The sequence below is a fragment of the Copidosoma floridanum genome, unplaced genomic scaffold (genome assembly GCF_036245765.1).
Source record: "Copidosoma floridanum isolate Cflo_tuat_1 unplaced genomic scaffold, Cflo_Japanese_pri ptg000021l, whole genome shotgun sequence".
Classification (NCBI taxonomy): domain Eukaryota; kingdom Metazoa; phylum Arthropoda; class Insecta; order Hymenoptera; family Encyrtidae; genus Copidosoma; species Copidosoma floridanum.
The window spans coordinates 14,083,561-14,099,533 of NW_028321898.1; the positions used below are offsets into that span (position 1 = coordinate 14,083,561).

Below are 15,973 nucleotides of genomic sequence, written 5' to 3' on the forward strand. Positions count from 1 at the left end.
AAAATAAATTTTATTCAAGTAGTATGAGTTTGAAAAGTACATATTGTAGAATATGAAACACTTCTATATTTTTTAAAACAACTTTTACATTTATATGATTTTTTTTTGCATAACAATCTTGTGCAATTTGTTCAAAGAAATGCTTGAAATTATCACTGAATTTTGGTAAATCGAAAATTTTTTGTGTATATACATTAGTATGATGTCGGCTTAAGCAAGCTTAGTAAAATGCACATTTTTATCTAAAAAACAATGATAATTTTTTTTTTAAACAACAACTAATGTGAGAAAAAGCGTAAGTCTAGAATCTGGACAGGATTAAGTGTATAAACCGTAGGTTGCTTGAGCGAGCAAGCTCTTAGCACAAACTGGGCCAATTCGGTAAGGCTTTCACATTTGGCCAGACATGCCACATTCCTTGATTCTGTCAAGCATCCAGATGGGTCAAGAGCGTAAAACTTTTGCAGTACTTTCATTAGTGGGAGTGCTAGACGGGTTGTGTGCAAGATGGCCAATTCATGCTTGGTAAAGAGAAGTCTTAAAGCTTCGACTACATCAGATTCAATGCTGAGACCACCTGCAAACCCTGGATGAAGGTTTACGCGTACTCGTACATCACCCACAATGAAAAGCTCTGGTAATTCAGTAGGTAAAAGATTTCTTGAGCCCTGCTGGAGCAATTGAGCGTACTCGACGTGCAGCTGGTTTCCCTGATGGAGCAGTGCATCGATGATACTATTGCGAAAAAAAATTAAAACTTTTTAAAATCTGTATAATAAACTAAATAATCAGCAATAACTACAGCGTTTACACCTTACTTACAATATTATATGTCCAATTTTAATTATTTGATCATCATATTATTACCTAATGAGTATATAATTCCATTGAAATATCATATTTTTATAATTTTGCAAAATATGAACTGTAAGTTATTTTATAATGTAAGCTAAAAGAGTGTTTTCTAAGGTTTCATTCTCAAAAGTCTACTGAAAAATAATGAAAAACATAGCTGTGGGCCTCTGCCCAATACCTGTTATGTAGGCCAGATGAAGACAGTAAACCTTGGTAAAATATATGTTATCATTAATGAATCACTTAATCAAAACGTAAAAAAGTGTTGACCTCTTCCTCATGGTTTTTTAAAAGTAAAGCTTTATATCTGATGTTTTCTTTAGCAAATGATATGTTTTAAAAACTGAATGTAATTTAATACTCTCTCGCATAATATTATTTTTAATTAAGAAATTAAATTTTAAGAGAAATTAAAAAAAAAGGATTCTAAAACAAAAAAAAATTCTTTTTTTGCAGTCATGATTAAAATCTAAAAATGAAGAAAATCCTGCTAAATCTACAGTCGATAAAGTCTTGAAATATGACAAAGTGTATACACACATAATTTTAATTACTTTATAGATACACAGTTAGAGATTTTTTGCTAGAGTAATGTTTTTTTGTTTAGAAGTTTTGAAAACACATACACACATGTAAATATATATATATATTTATAATCTGTAACGGGGTGTCCGTGTTCACTTATGGCCTTGATAGCCACAAATTATTACGAGGGATACTCTGACCGGGACTGTGTTTCCCGGGCACTCACGGAGACACACTCGCGTTACAACGCGGACAGCGAGTCCGCTTTTCCTCGTTCACGTCTGCTTGCTGAGGGGCCAGCTCAGCTCTGGCTCAGCTCAGGACGCTCGCGCGTTGGTGTTCACGCGCGAGCCCGCGGAGGCGGCAGGATAAGGCCGATGCCCGGCCTACCGCTCCCTTCTGGACGCCAAGATTGCTATAGATAAAACCTGTAAGGAAAGAGTAGCCGGAAGGGCTTCGTGCAGGGAAAGGCTCACGCAAAGCAAAACAAACATTTAATGAACAAAAGAATGGAAACTATATTGTCTGCACTAGTACAAAAGTATACGCGTGTGTGTGTGTGTGTGTGTGTATTTCGCTCGATCGCGTTAACGGCAAAGCTTGTACGGTCGAGGAAGGCTTTCCTCTCGGGGCCGACGGCCTGCGATAATTCGACCGGGCACAGAGAGAGATTACGCGGCTATTATGATTCTCGCGCACGCACTGCGCTTACCTGGCTTTTCGCAGCCTCTTATTTGCACCTACTCGCCTAGCAGTTAGCCTCTCAGCAGGAATATTCGACCTGGTGTCTAGCCGGTAAGCCTTCTCGTCGACGGTACGTGGCTGCAGGGACGGGCGAGGCGATGGCGAGGTTGTCCTCTCGTGGTTTTACAAACGTAGCGGGCGAGAGACGCACACGTGTTTTCCCTACCTATACCTAATCCCTTCTGGCCTCATGGCCCAGAGCGTCCCTCGCTAATACTCATATCAAGACGCTTGTCCCTCCTTTCTCTCTCTCTTTCGCACGCATTATCGCGCTCCCTTTCCATCTCGCTCTCTCTCTGGCCTTTCTTCCTCGCGCAGTCTAGATGAGTGTAAACGGCGTTTGAGTATTAACCGCCCGTTACACCCCTGCCCCAGAAGATTCGTAACCCTGCGGATCTTCTTAATGGAGTCACTCGCCAAACGGTGGAGAGAGGAAGAACAGGATGAGTGTAGGAAGAGCAGTGCAAACATTTATCATAGAATGATAGAATAAAAAAAAATTTTCTCAACTTTTGCTTGGGCCGTTCTGGCCTCTATTCTCCCCCCCACCCAAGACGGTTTGTGCTTGCCACGAAGCTTCTTCCAACTGCATCCTGTCCTGCAGTGGGACACCACGGAGGGAGAGGATTTTAACAATTGGGTGGAGAAATGAAAACTCATCTGTGGTATGAAATGATTAGATGTGATCATGTATAATAGAAGAGAAGGACACAATCGTAGCATGTAATTTAAAAAGAGAAAAAAAAAAAAAAAAAAATTAAATGATAATACGGAAGAAGAAAAAGATGTTCGGCGTGAGGTGCCTGTGGTCAGAAGGACCTCTTGATCTCTGGGATTTATTGATTTTTGCGGTGCCAAGTGCCATCTGGGTAACGCTCCCACATGTTGTGATCCTTTCGGCGTGGGCAGCGGTCAGTACGCTTCACTAAAAAAAATCCACAGCTGTGACAGAAGCCAATTCGCCCTGTGCTGGTGTACTCTGGCCCCAGGGCCGTTGGGTCGCTCGCAACGGTGCTCGGGTACCGGGGCCGGCGGCAGGTGTCAGTGGTCGTAGGCTCCTCTGAGTGTGCGCGGGGGCTTTCCCTCAGCTCCTCCTCCAGGCGGTGTTGGCGTGCCTTGGAGTAGGCCAGCGCATCCTCGAAGCCCTCAAAGGCCGCTCTAATGTGTCGGGCTGAAACCTCATGAGCGTTGGAGTCTTCGTGCGCCCCATACTTCAGGAGATGTCGATGCATTGCACTCAGGAACTCCGTAACCTTTGCCCTAGTTTCTCCGAGAGCGCAAGCGGCACTCTCCTTTAGGCGGCTTATCTCAGCCACGCTTCTCTTCCGCCCCAAATCATGAGGCGTAGGTGCCGGTGCGTGTAGCTCCTGAGTTGCCAAGGCTGCCTCTGAGTAGGGTGCGTTATTCTCGGCAGGGGTAGCCTGTGTGGCTTGATCCTCGCTTCCAGCATCGCCTGGTTGCTCAGTGTAGGCAGCGTCTTCGGCCGGAATGGCCTTCGTGACTTCGGAGGCGGGTATGCCAGCTTCCGAAGTGTTGACTTCCATGGGGTCGATGACGAGCATACTTGCCTCTGCTGGGCTGGCGTCTAAGGCCTCAGTTGCCGACGCAATGTTTTCGGTCGGCGCGGCCGCTGTGTGAGTGGCCGGCACACCGATCTCTGCCAGAGTTTCTTCCATGGCCTCACTGGCCGGCGCTTCGCTTTCGGCTTGGGTAGCCTCAGCGACCTCGGAGGTTGAGACCACGCTTACTGCCGGGGCGGCCTCCACGGACTCGGTGGCTGACGTATCATCTCTGGCCGGAGTGGCCTCCTCATTCCCGCGGGCGGGTAAGCTGTCTTCCGTAGGGGTGAACTCCATGGGCTCAGCGGCCTGGCATTCACTTGCTGCATCATCGGGTTTCTCCGTGGTTGCGGCATCCTCGGTACTGACCGTCTCCCCTGTGGTCTCATACCACTCGCCTGACTGGTCCATGACGGGAGCGTCAACCCATGAGATGCCCAGCTCGTCCACGTAGGCGAGGGATCCCACCTCGTCAGTCCTTGCATGTGTAGGTGGCCGGTCAGCGTCCTCTGCGTCGGATAGCGGGTAGTCCGGCCAGGATGGCCCTAGGCGGGTGAGGCAGGCCGTGAGGTCATCTGCTTCCGTTAGCCAGTCTACGACCAGCGGCTCAATGGGGACGTAACTGAAGGACACCGTCATCTCTGCGGGCTTCTCTTGTTCGTCCAAGTGCGTACCCCTCAGCCGTTCTTCTATCTCGTTCTCAGGGGCTTGGTCCATTACTGAAAGGTGGTAGTGAAAAATAGATGAGGCAAATGATGAAAACAGTTATGCGAGTAATTAATGAAATGTAGGAAATGACGCATGAACGGTGTAGGAATGAAAAAGAATAAAAATAAAAAGGATTGGAGCTCGCAACTAGTAAGCCGACGCAGTGGCTTTCTTCGGGCGCCCCCTCTTGCGCTTCCCTGGCGCGTCGACCCGCAGCGGTTGGTTTACCTTTTTCTCAGGTTTTGTCGACTCGATGGCCTGTACACCCGGGTTTTTAGGCGGGCGCCCGCGCCTCCGCTTGATGGGTCCCGCAGCCTCGCTAGGATTTACAAGTTTATTCGACGGCGGGGCATTGGTCTTCGGGGTTGCGAGGGGCCTTTTTCGCCAGTGACCCCGACTTCTATTTACAGACTCGTCATCGCACAGATCTCCCGCAGTTACGCTCGCTTCCGGCGGGTCGCGCTTCGCCGGTTCTTCGTTCTCCAACGGCGGTAGGGATAACTCTGCAGATTTTTCATCTTCTTCGCTCTCTGAAGTGTCTTCCCTTGTCGAGTAGGCCTTCAGTTGTTGCACATGAACAGGGCCTTCTTTCACGCCTTCAGCGTTCATTAGCTCGTATGAGTTGGAGCCGGTATTCTTAAGGATGGTGTACGGACCAACGAATTTTGGTGCCAGTTTCGCCGCAAAGTTCTTACTGGCCGAGGATAGAACTCGATTCTCCTTCCAGACTTTGTCACCGGCCTGGAATTGTACATCACGTCGGCGCACATTATAGTATTCGGCCTGTTGCTCTTGGGCTCGCCTCGCAGCCTCGTAGGCTTCTTCGTGCAGGAGTGGCAGACGAGTCATTCGATCCTTCCATTCCTCGATGGCTTGCTGACCGAGAGAGTTCATTGCCGTGTGGTCCGCTTGCCGCTTCAGAGCGTTTGGAGCCAGTGGCTCGCGACCGTGGTTGAGCATGGCCGGGCTCGAGCCTGTGGATTGGTGTTTGCTTGTATTATAGGCAAACACGAGCTCGGCAAGCTTTTTATCCCAGGTACGGTGGTCTTTTTCGATGAAAGACTTGATCATTGTTTTGAAGACCCTATTGACTCGTTCCACCGGGTTTGCCTGTGGATGGTATGCGGGTGTGTAACAGTGTGTAATATTCCGTTCCCGCAAATAGTCGTCGATTAGGCGGTTTTTAAACTCCGTCCCATTGTCGGTGAGGAGTTCCAGCGGCGCACCGAATCGCCAAATAATTCTCTCTTCGAAGGCACTTAGTACAGCCTTCGCATTGGCTTTTCGCAGGGGTACACACTCAATCCACCTAGTGAACAGATCTTCAAAAATCAAAATATACTCGTATCCGTGCGGGCTGCGTGGCAAAGGACCCATGATGTCGGCCGCGACGACCTGCCACGGGCCGGGAATTACGCGCCTGCCCATCAGACCCGCGGGCAGCTTTTGTTCTACTTTAAGCTGCTGACAGACCCGACACTTCCTCACGTGCTTGGCCGTGCTTTGATAATATTTAGGCCAGTAGTAGTGTCGGGCCAGGCGCGTGAAGGTCTTCTCTCGACCAAGATGGCCTGCAAACGGCTCGTCGTGGCACTCCTTCAGCACTTTATTTCTCCCCTCCTCGGGTACGACAAGCTTCCACGCGTTCGAGTCACCCAGCGTATCGTCAATTTTGGGGTCAGGGCGGTACACATAAAGTTGTCCACCAACGATTTTCCAGCGTGGAAAATCGGTGGGCGAGCGACTGACTTTCTTTAACCAGGCGTTATACCAGGCGTCTTGCGTGATATCCGTAAGAGTCATCGCTCCAATAGGGAGCTCCTTCTCTTCTTCGTACAGGCGTGAGAGCGCATCTGGCACGTAATTTAATGCGCCTTTTCGATGCTCTATTTCGAAGTCATAATTCTGCAACTCCAGTGCCCAGCGCGAAAGTCGTCCGGTCGGGTTCTGCATATTGCGCAGCCACCGGAGGCTACTGTGATCCGTGATGACCTTGAAGTGACTTCCTTCCACATACGGGCGGAACTTGTGTATAGCCCAGAGCACCGCGAGACATTCCTTCTCAGTCACGCTATAATTCTTTTCCGCTGGCGTTAAATTACGGCTAGCATACTCGAGCACTCGCTCCTGCTCGTCGACCTCTTGCGTGATCACGGCGCCAAGCCCAACATCACTGGCGTCTGTTTGAATAGTGAACGGCGCGTCGACGAGGGGCCTTTGTAGCGTGGGTGCCGAGGCTATAAGAGCCTTCGCATGCTCAAAAGCATTCTGTTGTACCTCAGTCCACTCAAACTTACAGTCTTTCCTTAGTAGTTGGGTCATGGGATCAGTGACAGAAGCATAATCAGGCAGAAACTTCCGGTACCAGGAAGCCATGCCTAAAAAACGACGTAACTGCTTTAGATTCCGGGACGCCGGATAAGTTAGAATCGGCTCAATCTTCGTTGGATCAGGGCGAAGACCTTCACGGTTTATAAGGATTCCAAGGTAGCGAACCTCCTCACGACAGAACTCACTCTTCTTTTTATTGATTGTAAGTCCCGCGGCTTTTATCCTTTTAAGTACGTGTTCGAGCCACTTCAAGTGTTCCTCGAAAGTCTCGGTGACAATAATAATGTCGTCGAGATAAGCGTAGGCGAAGGGCTCGAGTTCAGGACCAATCACCTTGTCGATCAGCCGCTGGAACGTGGCCGGGGCTGAACTCAGGCCATATGGCACTCTGCAAAACTGAAATAAGCCCTTTCCCGGTACGGTAAACGCGGTGATCTTGCGGGCGCGCTTGGACAGCGGTATTTGGTGACACGCGCTGCTCAAATCCAGTGTAGAGATGAATCGAGCTTTTCAAAGCTTGCGCAGAATTGTCTCCATGTATGGTAAGGGGTAAGCATCCGATTCTGACACAGCATTCACTTTCCTGTAATCGATACAGAAGCGATAATCGCCATTTGACTTTTTTATCATCACGACAGGGCTCGACCAGCTACTGTCCGATGGCTCTATCACTTTGTTCTTAAGCATTTCATCCACTTGCTCGTGCATCTCCTTTTGCAATTTCTCTGACACTGGATAATAACGTTGTTTAATCGGCTTTTTCGTGGTCAGCCCAATATCGTGCTCGATCCACGAAGTACAGCCAAGAGGTGCTTCATCGCTTGTCAGGCTGTTGACTAGCCGGCGGACTTGCTCCTTTTCCAAGGGCGTCACGTCAGCAAGGCCGATTGAAGCCAGTTGAATTTTATTCCCTGATTCAACTGCCGCGATCTCAAGGTCAAATCTCTCGCTCTCTTGCAAAATTTGGCCTGCATATGCATCGAAGACTACCCGAAAAGCTCTCATGAAGTTCATGCCTAGGTAGCAATCGTCCTTCATGTCGGGCAGGATCGCAACTTCGATCTCCCTCGTTTGTCCTGCGAACTCTATCGGGAGGACTACATAGCCTGCACATCGGGCTATACTGATACCCGCTAGGTCAGCTCCGTGTCCGTAATGGGGGCTCAGGACCCGGCCACATGCGCTGGCTAGTTGCAAGCCTATCTTGCCCATCACCGTTTGCTTCGCACCGCTGTCTACGAGGGCTTGGAATTTGTACCCCTGTAACGTGAGTGGAAGCCAGCACCGGCCCTTCTCTTCCCAATCTCGCTCTGGGACCTCCTCCTGGTGCACTTCAGGAGGGGGGGGGCTGAGGGGCACTAGAAATGCTCGCTAACGAGGGTTGTGAATCCCAAGGAAGCGTAATTCCCTCGCTTACGCTCCCGGGTTGGCGTTTCCCGGATTGCAGGGGCAGTCCAGGAAGCGATGCTCTGTAGAGTTACAGCCGAAGCACCGTGGCTTCCCTGGCGTGCGTTCAGCTGACGCCACGCCACGCCCTTGGCGTCTTGGCTTTTTATTGTTCGTGTCCTCTTCTTTTCTTGGTTGCGTTGCCTTCCGCTGTTCTACCTCTTCGTTCCCTCGGTCGTCACCACTCCGGCCGGAGTCATTTCTTTCCTGTTTTGCCCGAAAGAGTTGTTGTAGCAATTTTTCATTGGTACGTCTGTTGGCTTCTTGTTCGATAACCAATTTCTGTAGCAGGCTCAAGATTGTCGAGTTGTCGGCCGTTTCCTTCGCATCTACGGCGCCGATTTTTGGGGATGGCTTTGGTTTCTTTGACACTGGTACTATTCTTGGACAGGCTAACTCTGGTAGCGCAAAGTACTCTGGCGCTGGAGGTTCCTGAAAGGTTTCTTTGACCTGTAGCAGCCGTTCGGCCTCCACGGCTTGAGTTTGCAGGTCCCACGAGTCGCGCACCTCATGCCGTTTAATACACAGCTGCAGTTCCGGCCTCATATTGGCAACAAGCAGATCTACTTCTGCTTCTGCATCCATCGGTGGGTCTAATCGACGCAACATCGCCGTAAGTTGCGTTAGATAGCCCCGTACTGGCTCGCCGTCGTATTGTCGGCGCATTAACGTGTCCTGCTTCAGCTTGTGCTGCAAACCCTTGCCGATGTCAAACCATTTCCTTGCTGCGGTCACGAATTCTGCCCAGGTTCTCCATCTCCATTTCTCGTTGCGAAACCAGAGGAGCGCATTGTCGCTTAGGAGCGCGGGCACCGCTCGGAGCATTTCGCCGTCCGAAAGGTTGACAAACTCTCGGCATTCCTGTACTTTTGTGTAAAAGCCGTCGAAGCTCTCTTTGCCTTCCCCTGTGAACTTGAGATCCCACTTACGCACTACTTGGCCCAGATCGCGAATTTGTTCTCTGTTGTTGAAGCTGCCGGCCGCTTGAGCACTACCTGTAGTCATCTCCCCCCCCCCCCAGGCTGGACGGAAGTCCGATGCCAATGGAGTGGAGCGGCCAGAAGGCTTCTGTTTGCCTAAGTCTGCTGTTTGATGACCAAAACCCTCGCTATTAAAATAGTGCTGTGTAAAGGTGTCCTGAAACTGTACTTTATTGCTTTCGCAATTTGTGAGGCACGCTTGATTTGCACCTAATATCGACGAATTTCTAACAGGCCTGGTGCTACTCTGCAACTCTTTGTATCTTTTCAACTCTCTTTCTTGGTATTCCCGGTTGAGATGCAAATCATCAATTTGCTTCCTCATCTGTAGAACTTCGTTGGCAAATTCCGCAGGCACAACAAACGGTTTGCCACCGCTGGTCGTGAGTTTAAAGACTTCTTCATTTTCTTCTTCTACTGAACTTACGTAGGGCGTATCTTTTAGGGGATGGCCTGGAGTTCGCACAGCTGGTGTCTTCCCTTGTTTTCTTGTTTTGTCGTAGACGTCGGCCGATTCCTCGTCGTTGTCTCTTTCAGACTCCTCGGAGTGATTCTCTTCTATTAAGCAGGTGCGGTGTAGATTTTGTTGCACTGCTTTTTCGTCTAAAAGTTGCAGCGGGTGGACATCTTCGCCGTTCTCTCCCTCGCTTTCCTGAGGCATTTTGAGCTCTTCATCCACTGCAGTCTCAATGAATGAAGAGCGAGTGGCACAGCGACTAGTCCTGTCTTCGACTGGATTGATTTCCCTAGTAAAATCTTGGGGAATATATTTTCCGGACAACCTGCGTGCAAGTCTGGCAGCTTTATCAATCCTCGATCCGTCCGAACGCAGTTCTAAATTCTTCATTATCCCTTCGCAGGTTGGTCGACCTGCGACATCTAGGCAATAATTTTCTATGATCTCTTCGGCCTATGGCCCGAGTTCGCTCATCTTCCTGTAAAACGGCGGCGCAACAAATATATACAAAAAAAATTGGACGTGTAGCTGAGTGTAACTCGCTCTGAGAAGAGAAAAGGATCGGGGAGATACAATTAGGGCTGACTCTACGCTCAACTGTTAGTTTAACGTAATTGAGAGCTCTTTAAAGCTTTACAGCTTGTCGTAAAAAAAAAAACAAAAGATTTCAGAAAGAAAAAAAAATTTAATAGAAATTACTTTATCAAAGAAAAAAAATTTTAATCTAAATTTGAGCACGACAACTGTAACTCCCTACTAGTGTAAAGTGTATGTAGTACAGGAACAGATAAATACAACTATGTTTTTGTGTACCTGCCTACACACAGCTACTCGTCTCCGCTTTTACGCACACGGTCAACAAGGCGTTCAGCCAAGCGCTATGTTGCTTGAAGCCGAAAAGCAAGCTTGTACGCCTTGACTTGGGCTTTGTCAACAAATCAAATGTAGTATTCTAAGTATTTATCGAAAGACACACGTAATGCAAGATAACTTCTAAAGATATAATCTATAAGAAAATCAAAACAATCTATTGCTACAAAAAGCCCAAGCCGAGGAACTATACACGGATTATGTGTGTTCACAATACATGTAAGTCCTCATTGACTGACAACAACGTGACACGCTCTCGTGCCCTTAGCGACCTATCGACTCTCTCTCTGGCCACGCGCGAGTCGAGGCACAAATGTAAACACACGCAGTCTTGAAAAATCCGAAGCGCACACACACTACACTAAACTGCATTAAGTTGTAACTAACACGATAAAATAAAACGCTAATTTACATAAATATCACCTAGGGAGTGTAAGGCCTCTGCCGAGCATCTCATGCAAACCACAAGGTCGGGCGCCAGTTGTAACGGGGTGTCCGTGTTCACTTATGGCCTTGATAGCCACAAATTATTACGAGAGATACTCTGACCGGGACTGTGTTTCCCGGGCACCCACGGAGACACACTCGCGTTACAACGCGGACAGCGAGTCCGCTTTTCCTCGTTCACGTCTGCTTGCTGAGGGGCTAGCTCAGCTCTGGCTCAGCTCAGGACGCTCGTGCGTTGGTGTTCACGCGCGAGCCCGCGGAGGCGGCAGGATAAGGCCGATGCCCGGCCTACCGCTCCCTTCTGGACGCCAAGATTGCTATAGATAAAACCTGTAAGGAAAGAGTAGCCGGAAGGGCTTCGTGCAGGGAAAGGCTCACGCAAAGCAAAACAAACATTTAATGAACAAAAGAATGGAAACTATATTGTCTGCACTAGTACAAAAGCATACGCGTGTGTGTGTGTGTGTGTATTTCGCTCGATCGCGTTGACGGCAAAGCCTGTACGGTCGAGGAAGGCTTTCCTCTCGGGGCCGACGGCCTGCGATAATTCGACCGGGCACAGAGAGAGATTACGCGGCTATTATGATTCTCGCGCACGCACTGCGCTTACCTGGCTTTTTGCAGCCTCTTATTTGCACCTACTCGCCTAGCAGTTGGCCTCTCAGCAGGAATATTCGACCTGGTGTCTAGCCAGTAAGCCTTCTCGTCGACGGTACGTGGCTGCAGGGACGGGCGAGGCGATGGCAAGGTTGTCCTCTCGTGGTTTTACAAACGTAGCGGGCGAGAGACGCACACGTGTTTTCCCTACCTATACCTTTTTTTTTTTTTTATATATATATTAGAGTGCTCTACGTCCGGCTCCTTTAATAAGGGCACTACTATGGGCACTTAGCACTTGGGAGAAGGAAGGGAAGAGGGATGGGAGGCCTCCCATCACTGGGAGGGGGGTAGGGGGCGTTAGGCAAATTTGCTGCGAGAAGGTCGCCTAAACCCTCCTCGAGGAGCATTGCGTGGTGAAAAAGCACATGTGAAAAATCACAGAGGTACTTGCCCGTAAAGTCGCACTGGCCGGGAATCGAACCACAGTCTCCCGCTTGCCAATCCACGACCTAGCCGACTGAGCCACCGCGCGCTCCCTACCTATACCTAATCCCTTCTGGCCTCATGGCCCAGAGCGTCCCTCGCTAATACTCATATCAAGACGCTTGTCCCTCCTTTCTCTCTCTCTTTCGCACGCATTATCGCGCTCCCTTCCCATCTCGCTCTCTCTCTGGCCTTTCTTCCTCGCGCAGTCTAGATGAGTGTAAACGGCGTTTGAGTATTAACCGCCTGTTACAAATCTTATAATTGTATGTGATTTTTAATCTATTGGAAGGTCCATCTTTCAGAAAGCCAAAAAATCCAAATGTTAACTTAAAATAAAAAAAAAATTTACAGTCAAATAAAAACATAATAGTTATTACTAGGCTTTTGAACCTAATTGTACAAAATAAACCACCCATTTCAACTTTTATATAACAATACCACTAAGTTTTTATTACGAAACAGTACTTACATAGATACATACAAATTTGTGGACAGTATAAAAAAAGTATTGTGTTTTTTGTTTAATTCGATCTTAGTTACCATTTGCAAGAAGTAAAAAAAAAAATTAAATTTTTCGTAAAAAAAATCACTGTCAATTCATTGATAAAAACAAACTTTATTGTTTTTTTGTAAGCTTCATTTTGTCGCCTACATCTATTGTTAAGTTTTTTTAAATCATAAAAATTTTTCTTTTTTAACTGATACACTATAATAGTCTCCGCCTACATACTAAAATAACACTAATAAATTAAATCAAATAGTTTTAAAACATGATGAGTATTAAGAAATCAAGTTAGCCTAATTTTATTAAAATTGGTTCAGATAATTATAATTTGAAAATATGATTGATTTTATGTGAATAATCAGTCAAATACTCACAATGCTTTTATGAATTATAATATTTATAATGTTTCTTGTATAAAATCCAAAATTTTTTTGGATTCCTTAGCATAAAATATTCAAGAACATGTCAAAATGTTATTATTTCTAAAAATCATTTCTTTGAAATTAATAAGATATTAATAAAAGAATCAATCAATCGATGAATTAAGAATGTTTCTCAAACGGTAATGGGTATTCCATTTTTTATAAATAGGCCTAGAAATATTTAAATCGATCGAAGAAATCTTGAGATCTGTCTTGTTCACTCACACACACGCCCATACAGACACATACACACATACACACATCCACACACATATATACATACACACACATTAAAGCCAAAGTTGTTTACTGCAATTTTAAACTTTAAGAAAAACACTTATATCATTTGGTTTCAATTTGTGATTTTTTGTATGTTACACAGGTTCTTCTGTGAAGTGAAAAGTCAATTAAATTAAAACTTTATTATCAAGCAGATACGTGTATTAAATCGTATCAATTATTATGACCTCGTATTGTCAGAATCTATGAATGAAATCTTACAATATAATTAATTGCTAACATTTACCCACCATCTACTGACGCATAGTTGCATACCTATTTTTTAATTTTTTCATTTAGTCACACCCTCAAACACTTGCTTATATTTTCTAAAAGAATTCAATAACCTTCGAGAGTTCTTGATTTTAAACGTTTTAAAATGACAAAGAGATAGAATGAAATCAAACTAATAAGAATCGAATCAATCCATTTCAATATAGACAAGTTCGCAGATACAGAACAAATTTCTCAAAAACATTAGCAATCGTGTTAATTTTAAAGGAATTGATTTAAAAAAATATAAACATTAATAAAAGAGATGAGAGGAAAAAATTTTGCAACAGAAAGAGCTGCCATTGATGTTGGTATGAACTAGGGAATATAAAAGAAGCAACCGATTTCCAAGACATTAATAGTTAATTAAATAAAATCATTAACTCAAAAAAAATATGTACTATAATAAGCACTGACGACTAAAAAATAAGTTATAATGGTAATTATATGTAGTTTAAACGTATTAACCAAATTGTGTTACGTATGATAGCACACAGCTATTCGTGCGTGCGCCCCTACTGGCCTGGGCCCAAAAGGGTAGGGAAATAGAAAATAGAAGGCATAGGAACAAAGATGAAGCAACAGAGAAAAGGAGATTAGCTGAAGACGCGAGAGCGAAAGGACCAGGTTCACAAGACTAGAATACATGCCCAACTTCCCTCAAAAATACAAAGAATCCTAATAAAGTACAAGTTAACCACAAGTTGCGCTTTTATTTTTTCTTGCACCGAGAACCCTACGTAATTGCTGGTGTCCGAAGTGGGATACAGATAAAATGTTTATAACAGTCTATCTCTTGCGCGGAAACCATTTTGTTTCGTGAAAAAAAATTTTTTTTGTCTGATTAATCAACTTAATAAAGTAAAACAAAAAAAAAAAAAGAAGAAGAAAATATCACTCATCGAAAAAAGTGTCATAAGTGCCAGACGCCAAATTCAGCGTGTCAAGCACCAAAGTATAAGGGAACTTGAAAAAACGGAGGAAAAGAAAGAGAAATAATTAAAAAAGAAGGTCCATACACTGTGGTGAGACCAGTCCAGCAATAAGAGAGAATAATCGTATGCCAAGCCAGCGGAACAGCATACCAAAACACTAGAGGCAACTACCAATCATCAAATCCAAAGAAATAGGGACAAAAAGCAAACATGGTGCACCGAGCCTGGATAGCAGCCACAGACGGGACATGGGATACACTACACAAAAGAGGGAAACGACAAGGAAAAGCAGTGGCAGGTCAACTGCCAGAAGGATTCGAAGGCCAACTTATAGAGATACACAGGATCATAATCATACTAACCATTGTGACAGAGATGTGGTAAGTAAACTTTCAAGTGGTTTTTATATACTATACTCATAACCCCCGAGGGAAAAATGCACTCAGAGAGATAATTTTTATGCATCAATATGATTACAAAATCGGAAACCTCAACGACATTGGTAGTAATATACAATTGCATACACTGACGTATACTTAATATACAAGCAAAAAACATCCAATACAATATTTTTTTTTTTAATTAATTAATAAATAAAAGAAGTAGTTAGCCAACAGCAGAAATAAAACAAAAGCTATTGACTAACGCTAATTAAAGTGCGCGTATCTTTATCAAGCGAACCAAAAGTACACGACAACGAAGGTGTCCAACGATTGAACACAATATACAAGTATACGAATATACGAGTAAAAGAAAATATATGAATCGACAAGACTAACTATATACAATAAAAAATATAGGCAAACAGAATAAGTATCGCAAAAGCGAACGATATATTAGACGGAGAAGGATGAGAAGACGATAGAGACACGAACAAACGCAAGGTAAGATGGGACAACACAGATGACGACGTGATACAAATCAGCTTAGAACATGATCCGGAATTATGGGCAGAGTAGCAGAAAGCGAGTAAGAAAAAGAGGTTGTTCATGATAAAGATGATAAAAAAACTCACACCGAACACAGTAAAACAGAAAACGAATCCAGGAAGTCAGGGAGCCCTCACGGACGCAGTACAACGAGAAATTCTTCCTACCGTGGAACATGGAGTAATCCAATAGGAACCCTAGCAAACAAATTAGAAAGCCATGCAAGCGAGTTAGTTTCCCGATTGGCAGAATTTTTGACAGCAGATAAATTTTTGACATAATTAAAAAACAGATATACTTGCACCAACAATACCACCACCTTATTAGCAAAACTAAGAATCATGTCACAACAAAAAAATGATCCGGTAAAATCGTACTGTGCCCAAATCCAAGAAATACGTGGCTGAATGATAATTCTATATGACTTTAGCCCAATTTATTTTATAAAGCAATTAGCGGCCCCCCGTCTCAGCGTTGCCCGAGACTTCCTAAATAAAACACCGTAGTGTGTTGACATGTAATTAAAAATGTTTTCAGTTAAAAATTTTACATCTATTCCTGACACTTCTCATAACAAAAATATTCTCATTAAGAACGTATTTATTCGCAATCCATACAGTTT

At 45.1% G+C, this 15,973-nt stretch overlaps 1 protein-coding gene across 1 annotated transcript in view; it reads right to left on the reverse strand.

The window, feature by feature from the left end:
• Nucleotides 1-278: 278 nt before the first annotated feature.
• The window catches only part of LOC149374131 (uncharacterized), a 232,192-nt gene continuing 216,497 nt past the window's right edge, over nucleotides 279-15,973 (reverse strand). Inside the window, exon 4 of the mRNA XM_089594735.1 lies at nucleotides 279-735. Coding sequence (XP_089450861.1) covers nucleotides 279-735 — 457 coding nt within the window. The remainder of the gene's footprint in view (nucleotides 736-15,973) is intronic.